The sequence below is a fragment of the Dromiciops gliroides genome, chromosome 4 (assembly GCF_019393635.1).
Source record: "Dromiciops gliroides isolate mDroGli1 chromosome 4, mDroGli1.pri, whole genome shotgun sequence".
NCBI lineage: Eukaryota > Metazoa > Chordata > Mammalia > Microbiotheria > Microbiotheriidae > Dromiciops > Dromiciops gliroides.
This window is the reverse complement of record NC_057864.1, coordinates 3,506,410-3,528,351: the sequence shown is the minus strand read 5'-3', so window position 1 is coordinate 3,528,351 and position 21,942 is coordinate 3,506,410. Positions and strand designations below refer to the sequence as shown.

Genomic DNA, 21,942 nt, shown 5'->3' with positions numbered 1-21,942 from the left:
TTGGAACTAGAAATTCTATAAAAACAAATGTTTTTTATATGTTGAAAACGATCTCTACCTCTAACTGAAAATGATTTAAAAAATAATCTACTTTATTGATGAAGGCCAGCAGTGACAAAGTGGAGACCACCTGGGGGGGCCCAGGGGGGCGACGTAGGGCTGCACACACATGGCTGATGCCCAGAAGGGAAGGGCAGAAGAGTCTTTCATGGTAGCCAAGGTCTTGGGTGCGCTGGGCGGCATCAGGACATCATCAGAACCATCTTTCCGGAAGCCCCCTGGCTGTCGATGATGTCTCTGTGGGCCTGCGCTGCGTCCTTCAGCTGATAGCGGGGCCCGATCACGGGCCGCAGCCAGCATGACTCATTGCCGGCTATCAGGGCAGCCAAAGACTGCTGGAGTTCCACCTGTGCCAAATGCAAAGATTCAGTCCCATCTACAGTGGCACTAAGGTGTTCCCACTGGAATCCCCCAAGGTGTTCAGACATCTGGGCCTGGGGACACAGACCCACTTTACACACCCTTGGGGGCCTCCCAGCAGAGGGCTTTGTCCATGGGCATTGAGAGCCGGCTCCTTCAGAACCGTGTCTTTGATACACTGTGGGAAGGCATCCACAGGGCTCTTGCACAGACTGCCTGCCCAGGGCCAGGACACAAGGCAGACTGGGAGAACCCGCTGGGAATCACAGGAACAGGGGTCAGGGCACTTGCCTTGGAGGAGGAATACAAGCTGACTCCAATGATGCTGGCCTCCTTCTTCATGGTGTCCCTGGGGTTTATTTCTATGGGGCCCCTGGAGCCAACAATCTGAGGCACAAAGAGGGGGGCACATGGAAGGGGGCACTGAGCACCAGGCTGGGAGGGGGGGGGTTGAGCCACATCCTCCAGGGGTCCCAAGTACTCACTATCACTCGTCCTCCTTGGGAAAGAAGCTGCAAGTCTTTGCTGAGGTTGACATTAGCAAGCATTTCAATGATCACGTTCACTCCTTCCTCCCCAACATATTCCTATAGCACAGTACAAGTGTATTGGTGACTAATGCCCCCCAGGCCCCGCATCTTTTGGAGCTGCCCATGAGATGGTGCAATGGGCACCAAGAAAGCCCCACCAGGTGCTGAGCCTCCCTGAGGTGCACACGGGAGGACCCCTCCCAAACTGAGGCCCAGCAGAGCCTCAGAGCTGATGCCATCTTGGCGGAGCCTCTCGATGTTGTGAAAGAGGTGAGACATGAGGAGCCCCATTTTACAGGTGTGAAAACTGAGGCTCCTAACTCACAAGCGTTTCTGGAGCACCAAGCCCCCTCCCTTCGGCTGGCCCAGCCCCGCCTTGCACTCTGGGCCCACTGACCAGGAGGAGGATGGAGACACAGGCAGTAGGTGGGCCTGCCCACAGGGTCCCAGCCTCCCCAACCTCTGCTCTGTCACTGTAACCACTGTAAAGTGCTGAGCACAAGGGCCCAGCACACAGTGGGAGCTTTACAAATGCTGCCTCTCATGATTATACCCCTCGCATGGGCCAGGCCCTGCGCTAAGCCCTGGGGATGCTGCCCCCAGGACAAGGGCACTCGGCCACCCCACCTTGATTTTGTCGACATAGTCAGTCTCTCTGTGATTGAAGACCTTGTGGGCTCCGTTCCCCAGAACGACTTTCATCCCCGACTCTGAACCAGCCGTGCCCAGAACCTTGAGACCGTAAGCTCTCGCCATCTGGCAGGCCGCCACGCCAACCTCAGAGAGAAAGGAAACGGCATTGGCCCCCTGCGCATGTGTCACCCCTGCGGCCTGGGCCATGGTCCGATGGAAGCCCTAGAGACGCTGGCTTCACTGCGGGAGGCCCAGCTGTCAGGCTGGCACACAAGGCCCAGCCTCCGGCTGCACTGGGGCAGGAAGGAGACCCCCTTGCAAAGCCTATCCCTCCAGCGCTGTGGCTGTCCCCAAAGGGCTTGTGGGATAGGCTGAGGGTGGCCAGTCACACAGCCAGGCCAGGCCAGAGGCAGGGGGTCTCCCCCTAGCGGGGCCTCATCCTCCACTAACTGCCCACTGACCCCTTGGCCAGGAGATTTTATATCCTCCCGCCTCCTCCCATAGAGCAAAGGCCCGGCCCAAGACTCTGCATCTTCCCCAGAGCATCCAAATGTCCTTTGTTCAGAGGTGGCTGCCACCCCCCAAAAGCGGAGCTGGCACGACGGGAGGGCCCCAAGCCTCAGAATCCAAGGCGGGCATCAGGCCCAGGCAGGAACCAGCCCTCGACCTGGGCATGGGGGCTCCCACTCCACCCCCCACCCCATCAAAGACCCCAGGCCAGGGCAAAGGCTGGTGTGGTCACTGACCCTCGGGCGGTCCCCAGCGCCAGGACCGTCCCTGAGCCAGAATACTCACTCCTCCACTGGCCCCGTGAATGAGGACAGTCTCTCCAGGTGTGGCCTGGGCCCTGGAACAGAGAGCACAGCCGTGAGGACGTCCTGCGGGGCCCGAGCTGGCCACCTCCCCCATGCATGGAGCTGTCCCGGCCAGCTCTGAGGGGCATTCCCACAAGTCCCCAGGCTGGGGTGTGAAGAGCACTTCACAAACGTCCTGGAGCAGACCAGGTCAGCCCACCCCCTCCACGAGGGCTGCCCCCGGGCAGGTCCTTACTTGTGTATCAGGGCACGGTAGGCCGTGAAATAGGGAATGCCAATGGATGCACCTTGAGCGAAGTCCAGATTCCCAAGCAGTGGGAAAACTGTGTCCTGGGAGGCAACGGTGTATTCGGCGTACCCCCCTGTGACCGTATTGGTGGTGAAAACTTTGTCTCCGATCTGTTGGGAAAGACGAGGGGGAGAAGGCCTGAGGGACTGGGGACAGGCTGTGTCTTTCATAGTGGAAGAAAGGAGCAGATGATGGCATCCTGCAAGGGGGAGAATGGAGGCATTTTGGTGGGCACAGATGAGGGCATCCCAGGTAGGGGGCAGATGAGGGCATCCTTCGAGGGGGGGAATGGAGGCATTCTGGTAGGCACAGATGAGGGCATCCCAGCTAGGGGGCAGATGAGGGCACCTTGCCCAGGAGCTGTGGGCTAAGATCCTGGGGGAGGGGTGGTCCTGGCTGTGCTTGTCCTGTTGAATTTTCAAAGGTGGGGGGTGGGAGGCACAGGCTTATAGCAGAGGATGGGCTGGCTTTTCAGCCTGGCACCAGCCCTGAGAGCCACAGGGCCAGTCCTTGAACCCAGGTCTTGCTGACGACCATGTCCTGGGGGACCGCTTTCTCTACCCCCCATGCCCAACAGTGCCCTTGCCAGGGCTCACAATGTTGGCCAAAACTGCCCCCCTAAGGCACCAGTCACTCCCTTGCTCAAACCACATGCCGGGTAGATGGTGGATTGGCCTTCCTGCCAGACTGGGCCTGCTCTGTGCTGGACACTCTGCCCAGTGGGAGCGCACGCACCCAAGGGGCAGAGAGATGGCACTGCCTTCCTCCCCCACACCTTTCATGACCACCACATTCTAGAAGCGTCCCTCCCACATCTGGTTTCAATTGAATCCAATGACCATTTGATGTCCCAGGGAGGGCTGACCTTCCCAAGTGTACGAGGGCACAGAGGGCACCAGCCTGCACCAACAGAGGGAGTTCCCTCCCCTGGGAGGTCCCTACACCCATGATCTATCACAGGTGCTGTGCCAGGTGTGAGTTTTGTGGACAGGACAGACCCCATCCCCAAGCACCCGCCATGCTATGAGGGACACACACAATGTGGAGACCGCCCACTCCTTCCCAGGAGAAGGGAAAGGTCCCGTTAGACAGAACAGGGTCTGGGGACACCCATGTGCCCCTTCTCAAAATCACAAGACACACACGGAGGACCACAGAGGAAATCGGGGGGTAGTGACATAAAGCTATCAGTCACCCCACCCAAGTGCAGGGACCCCCTGAGATCTATCCATGGAGCCCGGAGAGATCTGGGGCCCAGCCCTGGAGCTGCATTCACCCCAATGATGCCCATACCCGCTCCTGCTTCTGACCCTCCTTCAGGTGCCCCTCAACCCCCACTCCCAGCACCTGAGCATCAAAGGAGAGCCCAGCAGGGCTGAGCCTGGAAGCAGGAACGAGGGCCGGGCTTCATCCAGGTGAGAGTGGCCCGGGGTCCAGGAGCACCTAAGGGAGGGGTTCTAGTCTGTCCTGAAGACACCAGCCTAGCCGGCCCAGGACTCCCCACAGATCTAGGGGCGTGAAGGCATTTTAAGAAGGGAAGCTCTAAGGGGGATACCTTGAAGTTCTTCACGTGCTTCCCCACGGCTTCCACGACCCCTGACACGTCCGTGCCGGGTGTGTAGGGCAGAGCTGGGGTCCGGTTGTAGGTCCCCGAGCGAATATAGGTCTCCACAGGATTGACCCCACATGCTTCGACTTTGATCAGCACCTGCAGGGCAGCAGAGCCAGCTCTGAATGATGCTGATTCAGGGGCACAGCCCCATTGTCAGAAGCCCAGCAGCGCTACCATATTCCCTCAGGATTCCTCTAGTGAGAAGGCGCCTGGGGTCAGGGTCCCTGCCCACTGGCCAGGGCTGCCTCCCTGACCCTGGGGCCAGGGTCCCTGCTTCCCGGGGCTGTCTTCCGTGCCCTGCCTGCAGCCCCCGGGATGCCTACCTCATTGTCTCCGGGTTCTGGCACAGGGACATCATCCTGCAGCTTTAGCACTTCTGGGCCGCCAAACTCGAAGACCCTGATGGCTTTCATCAGCTTCTTTGGGGTGGCCATGGCTGTCCTGGGCGAGGGGAAAAAATCTAGTCAGACCTCATCTGTGCCCGAGCCGCTGCAGGTCCTAGGGTCAGCAATCCTTCACTTCAAGCCAGGACCTCCATCTTGCAGGGGTCTCTCTTCTGGAAGGGGGTCTCCCCTTACAAATCCCAAGTGTTGACCATCTCTGGAAAGTGGCCCTATCAGCACACCAAGGGCCTGGACAGGCAGAGATGGCCTGTTTTCTGTCTGTCCTGGACGAGGGCACATGCTCTCCTGTGGTGCAAACCTATAGCACCACTGAATACCATGACGCCAAGCATCCCTGTCAGTGCAGCCAGCCTGCCGTCCAGCTGGGGTAGCCGGCCGTGAGGCATAGAGCAGTTAAAGAATGTGCCCAGGGCCACCCAGCTAGGAAGTTTCTGAAGCAGGATTGGAACTCGGGTCTTCCTGACTCCTCGTCCAGCTCACCGGGGACTGTACTGGTCCCAGGTTCCCATCCTGCCTCGGATGCTAGCTACCTCTCCCTGGGCCTGAGTGCCTTCTCTGACCCTCCCTGTTCCAGGTCACATGGTCCTTTCTCCAATCCTCACCCCGCCCCCCAAACTCTGCTAAGTATATTCCAAGTGAGGGCAGCTCCTGCCATGGTCCAAGCCATCAGGAAGCCAAGGAGAGGACATCTGCAGGATGCTATGCCCACATGGGGACTGACTTCTCTTGATGGAAACCTGTCCACTCGAGGGAGGGACCAGGGACCAGCTGAGATCCCATTTAACCTGTGATTTTCCGGCAGAGCCCCTGGAGTCTGTGGGGCAGAGCTCCCAGCTTCTCTGAGTTTCTCCAAGTACTTCTGGTTTCCCACATTTTATTTTATTTTTTTCCTGCTTCAATCTTTATTCGAACTCTTTTCTCTCAAGGTGGCCATTATTTTCAGCATAAAATCCCTCAGAAGAGTCCTTGGATCATTGTCTTTCTGAGAATAGCTAAGGCATCCACACCTGAACAAAGTTGTTATGACTGTGTACATAGTTCTCCTGGGTCTCTTCACTTTACTTTGCATTAGGTCATGCTATTCTTTCCAAATATTGTTGTCTGAAACCATCCCGCTCCTCATATCTTATCGTTCAACAATATTCCTTTGTTTTTCAGTCCTTTAATAGTATTTTATTTTTTCCAGTTACACGGAAAGATAGTTTTCAACATGTTTTAATAAGATTTCAAGTTCCAAATTTTTCTTGCTTCTTGCTTCCCCCCCCCCCCCCAGGACAGAAAGCAATCTGCATTAGTCATGCTGTGAAAGAAGACTCAGAAAAGGGAAAAACCTCAAAAACAACAACAACAACAAAAGGAGAAACAGTATGGCTCAATCTGCATCCAGATTCCACAGTTCTTTCTCTGGATGTGGAGAGCATTTTCCATCATGAGGCCTTTGGCATTGTCTCGGGTCACTGCACTACTGAGAAGAGCCAAGTCTATCCCAGTGGATCATCACACAATGTTGCTGTTACTGTGTACAATGTTCCCCTGGTTCTACTCACTTCACTCAGCATCTGTCCACTTAAGTCTTTCCAGCTTCTGAAATCTGCCTGCTCATTGTTTCTGTACAATAGTATTCCATTACATTCATATACTACAACTTGTTCAGCCATTCCCCAATCGATGGGCAACCCCTCAATTTCTAATTCTTTGCCACCACATAGAGAGCTGCTAGAAATATTTTTGTACATGTGGGTCCTTTCCCGTTTTTTTATGATCTCTTTGGGATACAGACCTAGTAGTGGTATTCCTGGGTCAAAGGGTACACACAGCCCCATAGCCCTTTGGGCACAGTTCCAAATTGCTCCCCAGAATGTGTGTTTGAAAATACATGGGGGTGCCTGTCTCTGTTCTAGGTTTTACGAAACTTAGCTGGGGTTTCTAATATATTTCTACTTATAAATGAGAGGCTGTAGCACCGGTCCTGGGCATTAAGCATTCATTTAAGCCTATTAAATGTTATTAAAGAGAGAGCACATGGCTCCAAAAGTTCAGAAGCCTAACAAACCTAGTTGGAGAAAGAACAAGGCGACCTCTTGGCTGCCTCCACCAGCATCCCAGCCCAAGAGAGAGTCAGAGAGTGTAAGCTCCCTGAGGTCAGGAGGTGCCTTACACACTGCTCAAAGCTAAGTGGTCATCATCATTCAGGACTTAGGGGCGGTCCATATTAAAATGAGCAGTATGTGCTGAGGTCAGAGTCCAGAGGATGGACCCTCTGAGGGGAAAGGCTTTTAGGTGGGTGTGGTTTTAATTTCTACTGTCTCTAATCAGTCAGAGGTTCAATTTTACTGACTTTGGGCTGGCCTTAAAAGAGGCCCTCTGGAGCTAGGCCCTGGAGTGGGCATCCTCTGGGAACCCCAAAACCCATTATTTTCTCAGAAATGGCTAGATCACTTTACAATTCCACCAACAATGCATTAGTGTTCCAATTTTTCCACCGCTTCTCCAACATTTATTATTTTCCTTTTTTGTCATATTAGCCGATCTGATAGGTGTGAATGTAGTACCTCAGTTGTTTTAATTTGCATTTCTTTAATCAATAGTGATTTAAATCATTTTTTCATCTGGCAATAGAAAGCTTTGATTTCTTCATCTGAAAACTGCCTGTACATATCCTTTAACTATTTTTCAATTGGGGAATGATGTGCATTCTTCTCATTTGATTTAGTTCTCTATGTATTAAGACTGGGAGAGCTCAGGCAACTTCACGACTTCCCTCTGTCATCTTGGCTCCATTCCCCCCCAAACTCCAATCCTCATGCCTCACTTTACAGAAAAACACCCCCAGGCTCTCTTCTGGCTGTTACAGCCCAGGCTCTCTTCTGGTTGATCCCACTTCACCAGCACCTTTGGGCTGCTGCCTCAGAAGGGCCCAGGAGCCAGCCAGGCACACACCCAAGGTCACTGGGTCTGAGAGGAGAAGGAATGGTGTAAATGGGGCTTCTGTGTGGGAAAGCGTGCCAGCCCATCGATCAGCCTATCCATGGACACTGATCCAGGCTGTTCCTGTGTGTGGGAAGCAAAGGGCTCTGCCAACACCCCCCTGCCTGCTGGGTTTCATGAGGGGGCTCAGGGCTGCCAGGCCGCCCACACCAACACAGAGAAGAACTCTCCACCTGCACAAGGGCAGCTAGAGAGAAAATGGACAGGTCCCTTCTTGACCCCCTCCCACACCCCCCAGGGCTCCTCTCTCCAATACAGTCAAACCAGGGCCCCTTTCCTGGACCTAGCAGGGGGTGAGCCCAGGAGCCAAATTCCAATCGTGGCTTGGCCACTTCCTTCCTAGGTCACCCTGGGGGAGTCACCCACCTCTCTGGCCAGATGAGGGAGCTCAGACATCCCTTTGAGCCCAAGCCCTGCTGGCTTGAGCCAGTGGCAGCAGCGGGGTCTGGATGGGCAGCCCCCAGGGCCTCGCCTCCTCCCCCAAATCACCACCAACAGCCTGGACCTTTGGGTCAAATAGCTGTTATTCAAGCAAAGGCCAATGGTCCGGGTCATCACAGCAGCTGCCAAGCCTCCCCACGCCGGGACTTCTTCCCCAACTTCCTCCAGGGTCCCTGGGAGAGGAGGGGGATGGGAGGGGCAAAGTTATGGCGACTCTCAAGGAGATTCTGACCCCTTCCCAGGGATCCATGCAGCACAGCACAGAGACCATCAAAGGAAAGCCAATCTACCCAGGTACACTAGGCTCAGAAAATGGGTTCCAACCCCAGCTCTTGCCACACAGTCCCCTGGCCAAGGTCACAGCTATGCAGGTCTTCCTGATGCCAGGCCTGGCATTCTGTGCCCAGTGGCACACACTTTCCCCCAGCCCTTCCCCGGGTACCCATACATTGCTATTAACGCTGTCCATCCTTGGAGGCCTATTCGTCGGCTTGGGTACCCTGGGGTCCCCCAGGGCCCAGCGCCCCGATGGGCAGGGAGGAGGGTCACGGTATTGATTGATTGGCTTGGGGCCAGGGGCTCTTGGGACCCCAGCTTGCGCCCATTTGGGCGCCTGGCACACAGCAAGGGCCTAATCAATGCTTGTAAAATGATAATCGACAGTGTTTAGTAACTGACAGGGGGGGGGGCGTAAATGGCCCGTGAGGTCCCTTCCGGGGGGAGTCCTCGCAGCCCCCCCCCAAGGAGGGGGACAGGCTGATCCCCCGAGTCATGTGACCTGCAGGCCCCCCGGAGAAGAGGAGAGGAAGGAAGAAAAGGGAAGGAAGCGGCCCGAGGGGCTTACAGTCCGGGCCCCAAGTCCCCAGCGCGGCCCGGCCCGGCCAAGCCGTGCTCGCCACCCCAAGGTAGGACAGCTCAGCCGCCCTGGCCAAGGCTCCGGCGGGGGGAGAAGCACCACAGAGAGAGCGAGAGAGAGCGTGGAGAAGCGCCGAGTCCGCTCACCCTGCCCGCGGCTGCGCAGCTCGTGCTCCGGAGCGGAGACCGGGACCTGACAAGGGCCGCAGGAGAGTGCCTGGACTGCGTCCTCCGGGCCAGGCGGGGAGAAAGAGGAAGCGGCCTGCGGGTGGAGGCATAACTCCCGAGGCCCCGCCCCTCGTCTTGCCGAGGCCCCGCCTCTCCCCCTCAGCCCGCTGCTTTCTGCGGCCCCGCCCCTCGGTTTGCCGAGGCCCCGCCTCTCCCCCTCAGCCCGCTGCTTTCTGCGGCCCCGCCTCTCCCCCTCAGCCTGTCGCTTTCTGCGGCCCCGCCCCTCGGTTTGCCGAGGCCCCGCCTCTCCCCCTCAGCTCGCTGCTTTCTGCGGCCCCGCCCCTCGGTTTGCCGAGGCCCCGCTTCTCCCCGCCTCAGCTCGCTGCTTTCTGCGGCCCCGCCCCTCGTCTTGCCGAGGCCCCGCCTCTCCCCCTCAGCCCGCTGCTTTCTGCGGCCCCGCCTCTCCCCCTCAGCCTGTCGCTTTCTGCGGCCCCGCCCCTCGGTTTGCCGAGGCCCCGCCTCTCCCCCTCAGCTCGCTGCTTTCTGCGGCCCCGCCCCTCGGTTTGCCGAGGCCCCGCCTCTCCCCGCCTCAGCTCGCTGCTTTCTGCGGCCCCGCCCCTCGGTTTGCCGAGGCCCCGCCTCTCCCCGCCTCAGCTCGCGGCTTTCTACGGCCCCGCCCCTCGGTTTGCCGAGGCCCCGCCTCTCCCCCTCAGCCCGCTGCTTTCTGCGGCCCCGCCTCTCCCCCTCAGCCTGTCGCTTTCTGCGGCCCCGCCCCTCGGTTTGCCGAGGCCCCGCCTCTCCCCCTCAGCTCGCTGCTTTCTGCGGCCCCGCCCCTCGTCTTGCCGAGGCCCCGCCTCTCCCCCTCAGCTCGCTGCTTTCTGCGGCCCCGCCCCTCGGTTTGCCGAGGCCCCGCCTCTCCCCCTCAGCTCGCTGCTTTCTGCGGCCCCGCCCCTCGTCTTGCCGAGGCCCCGCCTCTCCCCCTCAGCTCGCTGCTTTCTGCGGCCCCGCCCCTCGTCTTGCCGAGGCCCCGCCTCTCCCCCTCAGCCCGCTGCTTTCTGCGGCCCCGCCTCTCCCCCTCAGCCTGTCGCTTTCTGCGGCCCCGCCCCTCGGTTTGCCGAGGCCCCGCCTCTCCCCCTCAGCTCGCTGCTTTCTGCGGCCCCGCCCCTCGTCTTGCCGAGGCCCCGCCTCTCCCCCTCAGCTCGCTGCTTTCTGCGGCCCCGCCCCTCGGTTTGCCGAGGCCCCGCCTCTCCCCGCCTCAGCTCGCTGCTTTCTACGGCCCCGCCCCTCGGTTTGCCGAGGCCCCGCCTCTCCCTCTCTCCCTCCCTCCCTCCCTTACCCTTGGCCCGCAGCTCTCTGAGGCCTCTCCTGGCAGAAAAGGCCATTTGTCCCTAAGCGGCCGCCGTCCCCGACAAGATGGCGGTGCCCATGAGGCCTGCTTAGAGGCCGCCGCGTCGGGCGTCGGCGTCGGCGTCGGCGTCGGCGTCGGCGTCAGCGCAGGGCCGCCGCCCCGGCCCGCGTCCTCATGGACCGCTCCGGCGAATTCCAGAAGTGGAAGACGCAGAGCCTGAACAAGGCGGACCTGAGCCGGAAGGGCAGCGTGGACGACGACGTGGTGGAGCTGGTGCGGCTCCTCAACGGCCGCGAGCAGTTCTTCACCACGAGCTCCTGCGCCGGCCGCATCCTGCTGCTGGACGGGGTGAGTGCGCCCGTCCGGCCCGGCCCCGCTCGCCTCGGGCGGCCGGCTTCTGTTGCCATGGAAACGGCCCGGGCGGGCGCGCGTTCCCCCTCCCCGGCGTCTTCACCTGACACCCACCCACCCCCAGCCGCGCGCTGGGTTTGTTACTATGGAAACATGCTGCCAAGCTCCCACTCCCTTCCCAACGCTGGCCGACCTGGCGTTGCCATGGCAACAGCGGGCCCTGAACCACAACTGTTGCCATAGAAACTGAATTCTGGCTCCTCTGGCCCCGCCCCCTTAGCTGAGCCTAGATTGGCCTGGCCCCCTGGGACTGAAAAATTTACATAATGTAGCAGGGGAGTTGGGGGTCCATCTGCTAGGTCAGTGCAGGGATGCGCTGGGGAGGGGAGATCAGGGGAGTCCCTGCAATGATTAAGCTCCTGCTGTGTGCCGGCTGCCGATGCCAAGAGAGACCCAAGGCCCGCACTACCTTCCAGGGCTCAGGCCTCAGGGAGGACAGGACAAAAGTTCGCCTGTCCGGCACAGACCCAACAGGTCTCGCTGTGGAGACGGGTTCAAATTCTGGCCAATCCCAGCGCCGGTCGTCAGTTTCCTCCCCCTGTCCAACGAAGGGGTTGGGCTGCATGGTCCTTTCCAGGGCTTTATCCGGGAGCCGGGGTCTGGTCCTCCCGCTGCTGATTTCCATGACAACCCCATCCCTGCCCCTCTGCCCCCACTGGGACTTCTCCATAGAGACCCTGTCCAGCTTGAGCCAGAGGGCCCGCTTAGACTAAGGTGGTGCAAACGCCCCCAATGCCCTCAGTGCCCTGGGGAGCGGGCTGGGGAGCAGGCTGGGACAGAGAGCAGAGATGGGAAACGCACCCTAGTGGAACCCAACGACAAAGCCACGACGCAGACCAGAAATTCCAAAACACTCCAGACTGAAATGGGGTCTCCATGGATGCTGGTCCAGACCCCTGACAGGCATCTTGGGAACCGGCCACTCTCCTAATCCCCAAGCCTGGGGAGCCCTGTCTGACCACCATCTCCACTCCTGCTGCTGGGCTCTTGACTGCTCCCCAAAATCCTTTGGTTCACCTTGGGCTGACCCCACGCCCTGTCCCTCACAGCAACCCATCCAGGCCTTCCCCCCAAACGCCATCTGTCGGCCGAGGACGTCCCCCAGCTCTGGTTAGCAGGGAGTCAGGAATCTGGTTCCAGCTGCTTCACCAAGAAGCTTTGTCACTTCGGACAAACCCCTCAATCTCTGAACCCCCTTTTCCTTCTCCGTCTGACAGTCACTTTAAAAAGTGCTCTGTCATGGGGAATTCTCACTCTAGTTGGCCTCTGGGCCCTTGGACCTTTTCGGGGGTGTGATACCCTTTGATCTCCATGAATTGTTAGATGTCCCTTCTGTTCAGGGTTAGCTTACTTCACCAAACTGTCAGGAATCCCACTAAATGGTACTTAGAATGATCAAACCTTTAGTGAATGCCTGTCGATGCAAACATTTATATTTAGGAAACTAAGTTTTTTTCAGTCATTCATATAAAGATGTGCCTTCTTCCTTTAGAGCATCAATAGCTGTGAAATCCAGAAGCAGAATTGTTCCTGGCTGCTGGTGACCCACCGGCTTTGTGCTAAGGATGACGTGGTAAGGACAGTGTTCAAGGTTTATTCCCAGAGTCAGCCAGAAGAAGCCTTTTCCTCACCCCACAAGGAGTGGCCGAGGCCTGAGAGGGGGCATGTGGCAACCAGATTCTGGCCTGGACTAGACCAGGCCGAGGAAATAAAAGAGGGAACAGGGGTGCTCGTTGAGCCTCCCCAGATTCTGGGGAGAGAGAGGCAGAGATGGGGTGGGGGGAGAGAGACCATGAAAATGCACAAGATTAGAGGGAAAATGTTTCCCCAGTTTTCCAAAGAGGAAAGAGAACTGAGTTTGCTGATGAATGAGCTTGACATCAAGTGACTGGGACTCTGTTTTCATAAAGAACATAAGAAGGCGACTTTGGACTTCTTAAAAGTTCCCATTTTTTTAGAGTCTTGAGTGTGCTGAGGTGTTTTTTTTCTTGATGGATTCCATTTTGCAAGGGGAGGGGGGGCGGGTTGGGGGCTCCCCGCAGAGGTCGGCAGGGGAGGCGAGGCTGCTGGTGCAGGTTCATTGGCCGCTTGGGGGGATGCTGCTCTGCCCCCGGGTTTGCCAAGCAGGCTGGGCTATGCTCGGGGCTTGCAGAGGATCGCAGAGAAGGGTGGAGGCCTTGACCAGTTTGGAAGGAGGAGGCAGGGTTGTGGGAGAACACCAGGCCCCGGCCTGACTTCCTTCCTCCCTCTCCCGGCCCTGTTCTCTAGCTCTCAGCTCTGAAGAAAGCCAAAGGGGACGCTGTGCTGAAGTTCGAGCCCTTCGTCCTTCACGTCCAGTGTCGGCAGCTGCAGGATGCCCAAGTCCTGGTAAAGCGGAGCTTCGGCACTCCAGTGGGCCGCCGGCGTGGGTGTGGGTGGCTTGGGCCCAACTCCTGGGGAGAAGAAAGGGGTCGGTCCCTGGGCCCTTAAATGCCGGGAAGCCTCAACAGCAGGTCCTCTGGCCCTGGGACTGCCTGTCCTCTCGCAGGCTCAGGGCAGACACTGGTTTTCTGGGCCTGGGACACACCACAGAAATGGCCCACGGAATGAGGGCTTCTCTGGGCTATCTCCCGGTTTGGTTTTTTACCCTCTAGGGGTTAGGGCTGGTGTTGGAGGCCTTCCCTCTGTACCATTGGAAGCTGACCACAAGGAATGGGTGTAGACACCAGGAAAGCAGTGTCCTGCACTCAGCCCCAGCCCTGGCTGGCCTCCCCAAATCCAGCACCCGGGCTTCCAAGGTCACCTCAGATGTGGGTTCTCGCCCAGCTGTGGCCTTGTAGGAGGCCTGAAGTCGGGCCGTGGGCCAGGAGATAAGATGTTACTGGCTCCCAGCACCTTCTTTCTTGGGCCTACTCTGACCCCACGTGCTTCCCGTTTCTCCTAGGCCCAGTGTCTCCCTCACTAGAGGTCGCTTACAGTCACTTAGAATCTGAGAACTGAGAAGGGACTCGTGGACTTCTGCTGCACTTCTCTCATTCTGTGCATGAGGACACTTTGGCTGGTGGTCATCAAAAGGGCCTAGAGAGATGAATTAGGGAAGTCAGAAAGAGCTGAGTTCAAATCCAGCCTCAGGCACTTACTAGCTGTGTGACCCTGCACAAGTCACTTGACCTTTTTTTTTTTAATTTCAATTTATTTTATTTTTTCCAGTTATTTTTAAAGGTAATTTTCAACATTCATTTTCATAAGATTTAGAGTTCCAATTTTTTTCCCTCCCTCCCTTTCCTCCCCCCTCCACAAGACAGAGGTTATATATGTACAATCCACAAGTCCTCTTCCTTTTTTTTTTAAGTGTGTGTTCAATCAGTATCAGTTCTTTCTATGGGGGTGGATAGTTAGCTTCCTCATTAGTCCCTTGGGATTGTCTTGGATCATTGCACTGCTGAGAGCAGTTAAGTCATTCACAATTGCTCACAGAACACTACTGCTGTCACTATGCAGGATGTCCTCCCAGCTCTGCTCACCTCACTATACATGGGTTCATAGGCATCTCTCCATCACTTCTCACAGCACTATACCATCCCACTACAGTCGTATACCACAGCTTCTTCAGTCATTCCCCAATGGATGGACATTCCCTTGATTCCCAATTCTCAGCCACCACCAAGAATTGCTATAAGTATTTTTGATACCATTTTTCCCCCTTTTCTCTTTTTCACAATTACTATTGTTAACTGTTTCCCTTCCCCATGATATTTATTTACTCTTATTATCTATCTATCTATCACCCTCAATTTCACCCTAAAGATGTCATCATGGGGCAGTAGGTGACACAGTGGACAAAGCATCCACCCTGGACCCAGGGGGACCCCAGCCCCACTCCGGCCTCAGACACAAGACAGTCACCCACTGCACGGGCCCAGACATGGCCCCCAGCTCCAACTTTTTATGGTTCTCTGGGGTCTTGTACTTGAAAGTCGAATTTTCCCTTCAGTTCAGGCGCTTGACCTCTCTTTGCTTCCGTTTCCTCAGTTGTGAAATGGGGACAACAGGGGCAGGACATGGGCAGCCGCCCCAGTGTCTGCCAAGATGGGTCAGACACAGTGAGCAAGGCCGCAGCCTGACAGATTGAAAGGGGTTTGATTTCAAGAAAAGGTTTTCTGGTTAGGCCCTCATAAGAGGTTAGACACAGCTCTTAGCCAGACGCGTTAGGCCTTTTACGGAACAATTTCAGTTTTCAGACAGGCACGTTTCCCACACAGATACTGTGAAGGCTGTTCTTAAACCCAATCCCAAGCGACCCCTCGTCTGTCGATGAACTCCTGGAGTCTGAATGTGGCTGTTTGGCTGAGAGAAACATCGGCAGAGGAGGAGAGTTTAAAAGTCATTTGTTTCTTTTCCTGCAGCACTCGGTGGCCATCGAGTCTGGATTTAGGAACTCTGGCATTACAGTTGGAAAAAGAGGCAAGACGATGCTGGTACGAAGAGGGTTTATCCTTTGGAATCTCAGCAGGTGCCGGAGAGCGCCTGCCTGGCTTTCTGTGCCCCGAGTGGGCTTCCAGCCCAACCTGCCCCCAAGGCCCCCCTGCCTCGGGCGCGTTCATCCTTAGAAGATTTGACACCTTTGCTCTTCAGACGCTTCTGTCATGTCTGACTCTTCATGGCCCCAGTGGGGGTTTTCTTGGCAGTGACACAAGGGGATTGGCCATTTCCTTCTCCAGCTCATTTGACAGATGAGGGAACTGAGGCAGACAGGGGGAAGTGACTTGCCCGGGGTCACACAGCCCTGGGTCATTGCAGCCCTCCCAACGGCTTTCCCTCTGGGGCGTCATGTTGCCTGGCTGCACAAGCCCAGTTCTCCCAGTCCCTTTTGACTCTTCCCCTTCTCTGCACATCTGCCTTTCCAAGCAGGGAGATGGAGGGGGCAGCTGGGTGGTGCAGTAGATAAAGCACCGGCCCTGGATTCAGCAGGACCTGAGTTCAAATTCGGCCTCAGACACTTGACACTTACTAGTTGTGTAATCCTGGGCAAGTCACTTAACCCTCATTGCCCTGCCACCCAAAAAAATTATTTAATAATCACTAGGAGGGAGGTGGAGCCCCTGTCCCAGATGTGTCTCACTGGAGGGGAGGACTTAGCCCACAGAGACCCACTGAGACCATCAGATTTCCTTCCCACGAATACCTTGCCACACCTTTCCCATCAGGGAGATTTTTTAAACCCAAGGATAAGCCTTTACATTTCTCCCATCCCGAGTCATCTTCCCAGATCTCCTCTTGCCTTCTAGCCCATTGGGTTCTTTTAGACCAGCACAGGCCCCGGTCAGTGCCAACAGGTGGTCACACCAGGGAGGAGGTGGTGGTGGAGCCCGAGTCCCACCATCTTTCCTGAGGCCCTTCCCTGCATCCGTCCTATAAAGGCTGATCCTGGAGGCCCGGGCTGTGTGAGCCTTGCCCTCCTAGCCCTTTGCCCGTGTCAGGTTGTAGATGCACATAAAGGTCACCGGTGCCCAGAGCACCTTGGGGTGGGGATGTCTTTGATGCTTCGGGGTGCTTCCAACCCAGATCGTGCGCTCCTGCTACCATCATGGAAGCAGACTGGGCTTTCCGATCACAGAGAGCGTTGGAGTAGAGTCCAGGCTCAGTCAGAATGCTGGCTCCTGTGTGTCATCAGGCGCCCACGCTGGGGTTTATCCAGGGACCAGTGATTCTGGACTGGCCTGAAGGTGCTTTGGCATCTGGCCGTGTGTCTGTCCGGTCCCACTCCTCCTCTCACCGGGCCTCCCAGCAGCCTCCGATCTTGCCCCTCGCCCCAGCTGCCCGGGTCGGCCCCTCCTCGGTAACCTCCAGCGGTTCCCTGACTCCTTCCCACCGTCGCCCCTCCCGGACAGTTCCTGGCTCCCTTTGGGTCTCTGCTGCCTCATGCGGGGCTCCCTCCAGGTGCCCCAGGCTTCTGTGCCTGCCTGGGCACCTGTCATGCCCTCCGTCGGAAGGAGGGCTCCCTGAGGGCAGGGCCACCTTCCTGCTCGGGTCCTCTGCTGGGCTGGTGGACCTGGGAGTCTCAGCACGAGGTGCGTGAGCCCTCCCTGCTGTGAAGGAAAGAAGGCTTGCCAGGCCGTGCCAGCACCGTCTGGTCTGTGCTTGAGTCCCCTGCTGGCATTTTTGTTCGCTCTGGGAGGGCCGTCCTGTCTGTGTCCACTTCCCTGACCCAGGCCGGAGCAGCAGAATGGGCAGAGAGCTCCTGGTGTCCTTTCTTCCCACTTGGTGCGGGCGCAAGCAGGCTCCCCTCAGGGTGGCTGGGCCCTTGGTGCATTGATGCTGACCCTCCAAATCACTTTTTGTCCCCAGGCTGTCCGTAGTACCCATGGCCTGGAAGTCCCTTTGAGCCACTACGGAAGACTTATGGTGACTGAGGAATATATTGATTTCTTGTTGAAAATAGCGAATCAAAAGATGGAAGAAAACAAGAAAAGAATTGAAAGGTATTTCCATCGACCCCTTCCACCCTCTCCCAAACCTCCTAGGCCGGCTTTGAAAGTCAGAATGACCACATTTTAGCCTTAAGGACTTCACTTAGGAGCCAGAGAAAGGTGGTCATGTGGACAGCCCCTTGTCACCAAAGCCTAGTTCTGCCAGGTCTGTGATAGGCAGTGAGCCCCCCCCCCCCCAATTTCCCTGTTTGAAGACCACAGGGCTGTGTGGCCTAATGGAAAGCAAGCCTGGCTTGGGGTCAGAAAGGTCTGAGTTCAGGGTCTGTCTCTGCTACTGATGATAAATTGGGTAACGCTCATCCCTATTCCCCCCACCCCCCATTCTCTAAAGTGATGACAGACAAATGAGTAATACTTCAGGGGAGGGGGGAAGGGCACAAAGACCTAGTCAAGGCTGCCCATTCACTTATCACCTGGCCTAGAGCCACAGATGATGGGGCAGGAAGACACAGGGAAAATGGCCCCAGACCAGGCTTGGGCTCTCATACCTGGCAGGGTCCTCACTCTTGGGCCAGATGTGTGTCCAGTACACCAGCCCAAACCCCTCATCCTTGTGTCCAACTACACCTGAGCCCACAGGTTTGTATCATTCATAAATGTTATGCAGGCACAGACAGCCCCACGTGACTGCCCTGGGGCCCCGGGTGACCCTGGCGTTAACAGCTGTCCTGCTTCTCTAAGAGAAGAGAGCAGAACCAAGGTCATCAGCAGGGCAGCGTCCTCCCTCGCCCCCCCAGTTATGCTGCCGGCCTGCGGACTCGGTAGCACGTCTGTGACTTCTTCCTCATTCAGACCACTGGGCCACCACAGGGAGGCTCTGGCCTTGGAACAGGATGTAATGGAGGGGCCCGGGGCCCACGCCGCTGACTCTCCAAGGCTATGGCTGCACATGTGTTACCTCAAGAAGGAGCCCGCCATGGGAAAAGATTCTCTGCTCCCACAGGTGTCTGAGCCTGAGCCGGGTGTAGGTCCTCCCACTGGTAACTGCTTTTTCTCTGTATTGACCCAATTCACCCATTATGCCAAGGTGGCAGACGGCTTTCTGGCCTTGGCTTCATACAGTTGGCCGGTGCAGGCGGTCTGTGGGCTGAGGAAGGGAACTGACTCTTTTTTCCAGCTACACAATCAAGTTCTATTTTGGACTGTATGCCGGAAATCATTTTAAAAGTTTTAGAATTATGGTATAAATGCTATTGAAGCTCTACTCATCATGAGACAGCCGTGGAAAAAATTAGAGAAATGTAAAGAACGCTTTAAGGGACTGATTAGAAGATTACATACGAATTCCAAAAGTGTGAACAAATTAGTGGAGCTCTCTTAGGATCCGCTATACGTTCTGCCAAATGCAAAGAAAAAATAGCTCTTCAAGGGCAAAAAATAAAAACTTGATGAGTGCTGTAATCAAACATTCACTGCTAAAATGGAGCACCAGAGAGGTGAGCATTCAGATGTGCATAATAAAAAAATTAAAATAATGAAGGCAAAAGTCTAATGAAGAAAATGTGATTGAAGCACCAAGACGTTCTTGGAGGCCCAGAAATAGAAAAGAGCCTCGAGAATTTGACCAGTGGGGGTGGGGGGTGGAGGTGGGGGTCTTGATGACAAGATAACACAAAGAATGAAGAAACGGCATCAGTAGGTTAATTACTAAAACAATTTCATCATTCATCTCAATTTAGGATTGTAGAAGCTCAGGCTTAAATGGGGAAGGGCCCTACGTTGTCATACGGCCCAGCTTGGGGCTTGTCCAAGACCCCCCCAGGCCATAAGTGGCAGGGTCAGGATTTAAACCCACGGGGTCTTCTGACTCCTGGGCAGGACTGAAAGGAGAGGATAAGCCCCCATTTGTGACCTTCGTGAATACAGCACACTTGGGGCTGTGAAGAACAAATGCCCATCGAGGGCTTTTCGGCCTCGTTTTAAAAAGGAAAACGCCGGATGTGTGTGGTGGAGAGTGGTTGGGCGCCGGAGAGATGACGGGCAGCACAGGAAGGCCCGTCCTCTCCTCTTCCGTCTGGTAGAGAGAGCCCTGGATCTCTGGCTACCAGGCCCCAGCAGTCTTGCCCAAGTAGCCTCTCCCGGGCTCATCAAGACTAACTCAGAATTCTCTGGTGTGAAGGGAGATGGCCTTTTGGTATCCTCGGTAATGCAGAAAAATGGTCTTGGCCTGTGTGAGTGTGTGTACCCCCCCATCACGAGTACAGAGGTGAACGGTGCTGGTGCGGGGGAGTCATGCCCTCAACCCTCAGTCCCTTACAGGAGCACAGCCATCTCTGATGAGAGTGTTCAGTGAAGATAGAAAACAGAAGCACATCGATGCCAGTGCATGCCCGTCTGACAAGCTGAAGAAGCCCCGGGCTGCCCAGCCTGGCTCCCTGGGTACTTGTCTCAGTCCAGCCGTGAGCTCCAGCGGACGCTTGCGGCCTCGCTTCTGCTGAACGAGCGGAAGGGAAGAGAGGCTCTGCGCAAGCCTCACATCCTTCTGGCCTTGCTTTCCGTAGGTCTGGTCCCCTACATACGCACCCCGCCGTGACGCGAGGCGTTAAGCCCTCAGAGGGCAAGATGAATGTCAATTGCATGTCAGGGTAATTGCATCGTGTGATTGACAAGACAGTCTGCCCAGTGTGTGCGTCCTCCTCTCTGGGTGGGGCTTGATCTAAAGCATTTTTCAGCCTCTCACACACCATCCAAGGATGGGCTGTTTAATACAGATAATCCCCAAACGTGGCCTCTTTGGGACTGCCTTTCAAGCTGTTGATCACGAGCCACTTTCCATGTCCAGAGGGCATGGCTAAGCACACGGAGATTATGGGCATGCCACGGCTCAAAGGGAGTCTGCCAGCATCCCTCAGGGGGGGCAGGTGGAGGGAGATGGGCTGGGGAGGAGCTTTGAGAAGCCACGTGCCCTCTGGGATGGTTTGATGGTGTGAGATGAACAGGAAGGGACGACTGCCTCCGAGACAAGATGGTCCCTATGCCCATAGGAATGAGGCCGGCCCAGCAGAGAAGAGTGAGCCAGGTGAGGGGCTGCCAGAGAAGGAGGTTGGTTGGTAGAATTGCCAATTCAAAAACTGAGCTGAGTGAAAATTTCACCTTCCTGTGACTGAAGAATCCAAGAGTCATTTCCTTTTCAGAAAAGCAGCCCAGAGCCAAGCGCTCATGCTTGTCAACAGAGATGGACTGGGGACAGCAGCTGTAGACAGAAAAGCACCCTAGGAGAGGGTTGGAAGCCAGGGGAACAAGGGACACTTTTACTCCTTGGTCTGGTCCGACTGGTGGCGAGTGTTAGCCGGGAAGAGGAAGCTTCTGAGCCGCTCTTTTCAGCACCAAGAAGCAGCTCGGCCACTGTCGGATGTGGGTCTCTGGGTTTTTTGTTTTTGATTTTTTCAGATCAAGACGCTAGAACAGGGTTCTTAACCGGAGGTCTGTGAGCCTGCTTTTTCAAAACATTTTCATAACTTTCAATAAAATTGTCAATTGTGTGCAATTTATTAAGCGCTTTCTATGTGCCACGTCCTGAGCTAAGCTCTGAGGACACAAAGATAAAGATAAGCTACCCTCCAGGGGCTCCCACTCTAATGGGTGGGGGAGTGGTGCAAACACTGTGTCCCTACGAGGTCTCTATGGGCAGACTGTCAGAGATATCCATGACAGACAAGGGGAAGACAGGTTATCTGGGGATGACAGGGTCCCAACCCAACTCCCAAGACTGTTTCTTGGCTAAAGCCAAGGAATTTGAAATTGCTTTTGAGAGTCAGAGTCTGAGGGTCTATTTCTAAATATCCCGTTTTCTAGCTATAAATAATACCAAGAAACAGGCGTCCTCGTGTTTGGTTTCTGTGTTTCTGTGTCCAAGCCTAGCAACACGTCCCAGTCTTTGTCCTTCGGTACCGTATCTTTGGGTCGGTCCTTTTTTATGACCACACCAAGGTATAAGACCGATGTTTGTTTCTTTGCAGGTTTTACAGATGCCTCCGGCTGGCCCTGGAGAGGGCAGAAGCCGGTGGTCTGCAACCCGAGGCAGAAAAGACGACTCCTCCCGTGTACACTCACAGGAGGAAGAGGAAGACAGGAAAGGCGCATGGCCAGCGCAGCTCTCCAGAGGGACGGACAGACTTCGCAAGTGACGAGGACAATGCAGAAATCAGTCTCAGCTTTTTCCCTGAAAACTATTAATATTTGACTTTAAAATGCCTTTGCAATCTTGCTCTTTATAAGAGTGATTTCTTTTGCTAAGCTCTGAAATCAATTCATAAAAGAAACAGTTACCAGTTATCCCTTCAATTGTGAATGAAATCTGTTTATATATAAGCAGCGCAATGTGAGTGTGAAGGCCCCCCACTCTCCTGGTGACCTTGTTGACACTTTGTAGTTGTTTTTGGTGGGGCAGTGAGGGTTAAGTGACTTGCCCAGGGTCACACAGCTGTTAAGTGTCAAGTATCTGAGGCCAGATTTGAATTCAGGCCCCCCTGAATCCAGGGCTGGCGCTTTTCCCACTACACCACCTAGCTGTCCCTCTTTGGAGCTTATCTGTGTCATTCCTAAAACGGTGCCCAGA

At 55.8% G+C, this 21,942-nt stretch overlaps 2 protein-coding genes across 6 annotated transcripts; one reads left to right on the top strand and one right to left on the bottom strand.

The window, feature by feature from the left end:
• Positions 1–71: 71 nt before the first annotated feature.
• Positions 72–9,268, bottom strand: CRYZ (crystallin zeta). Of its 5 annotated transcripts, XM_043962918.1 has the most exons (10): positions 9,135–9,234; positions 8,058–8,305; positions 4,623–4,740; positions 4,243–4,395; positions 2,634–2,797; positions 2,379–2,430; positions 1,578–1,727; positions 906–1,007; positions 712–807; positions 72–407 (listed from the first exon to the last, which is right to left on the bottom strand). In XM_043962918.1, exons 3-10 carry the CDS (start codon positions 4,731–4,733, stop codon positions 243–245), a joined length of 993 nt encoding a protein of 330 aa, XP_043818853.1. In that variant the 5' UTR covers positions 4,734–4,740; positions 8,058–8,305; positions 9,135–9,234; the 3' UTR covers positions 72–242. The 5 variants fall into 5 exon arrangements, with proteins under 5 accessions (XP_043818853.1, XP_043818852.1, XP_043818854.1 ...); XM_043962917.1 differs by lacking the exon at positions 8,058–8,305 and having other exon boundaries at positions 9,135–9,268; XM_043962919.1 differs by lacking the exons at positions 8,058–8,305; positions 9,135–9,234 and having other exon boundaries at positions 2,634–2,886.
• A 1,355-nt stretch (positions 9,269–10,623) lies between these two features.
• Positions 10,624–21,659, top strand: TYW3 (tRNA-yW synthesizing protein 3 homolog). The gene is made up of 6 exons (XM_043999337.1): positions 10,624–10,851; positions 12,407–12,487; positions 13,183–13,281; positions 15,300–15,371; positions 17,242–17,375; positions 21,344–21,659. The coding sequence occupies exons 1-6, from the start codon at positions 10,678–10,680 to the stop codon at positions 21,558–21,560; spliced, it is 777 nt and encodes a 258-aa protein (XP_043855272.1). The 5' UTR covers positions 10,624–10,677; the 3' UTR covers positions 21,561–21,659.
• Positions 21,660–21,942: the final 283 nt, after the last annotated feature.

What these genes read in the sequence shown, in the direction of transcription:
- CRYZ (XM_043962917.1), bottom strand. Translation starts at nt 9,265, where the DNA reads ATGCCTCCACCCGCAGGCCGCTTCCTCTTTCTCCCCGCCTGGCCCGGA. An exon ending in GCTGCGCAGCCGCGGGCAGG is followed by an intron (nt 4,741 to 9,134) that starts GTGAGCGGACTC and finishes CCCCTCGCCCAG; the next exon opens with GACAGCCATGGCCACCCCAA. An exon ending in TTCACGGGGCCAGTGGAGGA is followed by an intron (nt 1,728 to 2,378) that starts GTGAGTATTCTG and finishes TTTCTCTCTGAG; the next exon opens with GTTGGCGTGGCGGCCTGCCA.
- TYW3 (XM_043999337.1), top strand. Translation starts at nt 10,678, where the DNA reads ATGGACCGCTCCGGCGAATTCCAGAAGTGGAAGACGCAGAGCCTGAAC. An exon ending in GCATCCTGCTGCTGGACGGG is followed by an intron (nt 10,852 to 12,406) that starts GTGAGTGCGCCC and finishes TTCTTCCTTTAG; the next exon opens with AGCATCAATAGCTGTGAAAT. An exon ending in AAAGAGGCAAGACGATGCTG is followed by an intron (nt 15,372 to 17,241) that starts GTACGAAGAGGG and finishes TTTTGTCCCCAG; the next exon opens with GCTGTCCGTAGTACCCATGG.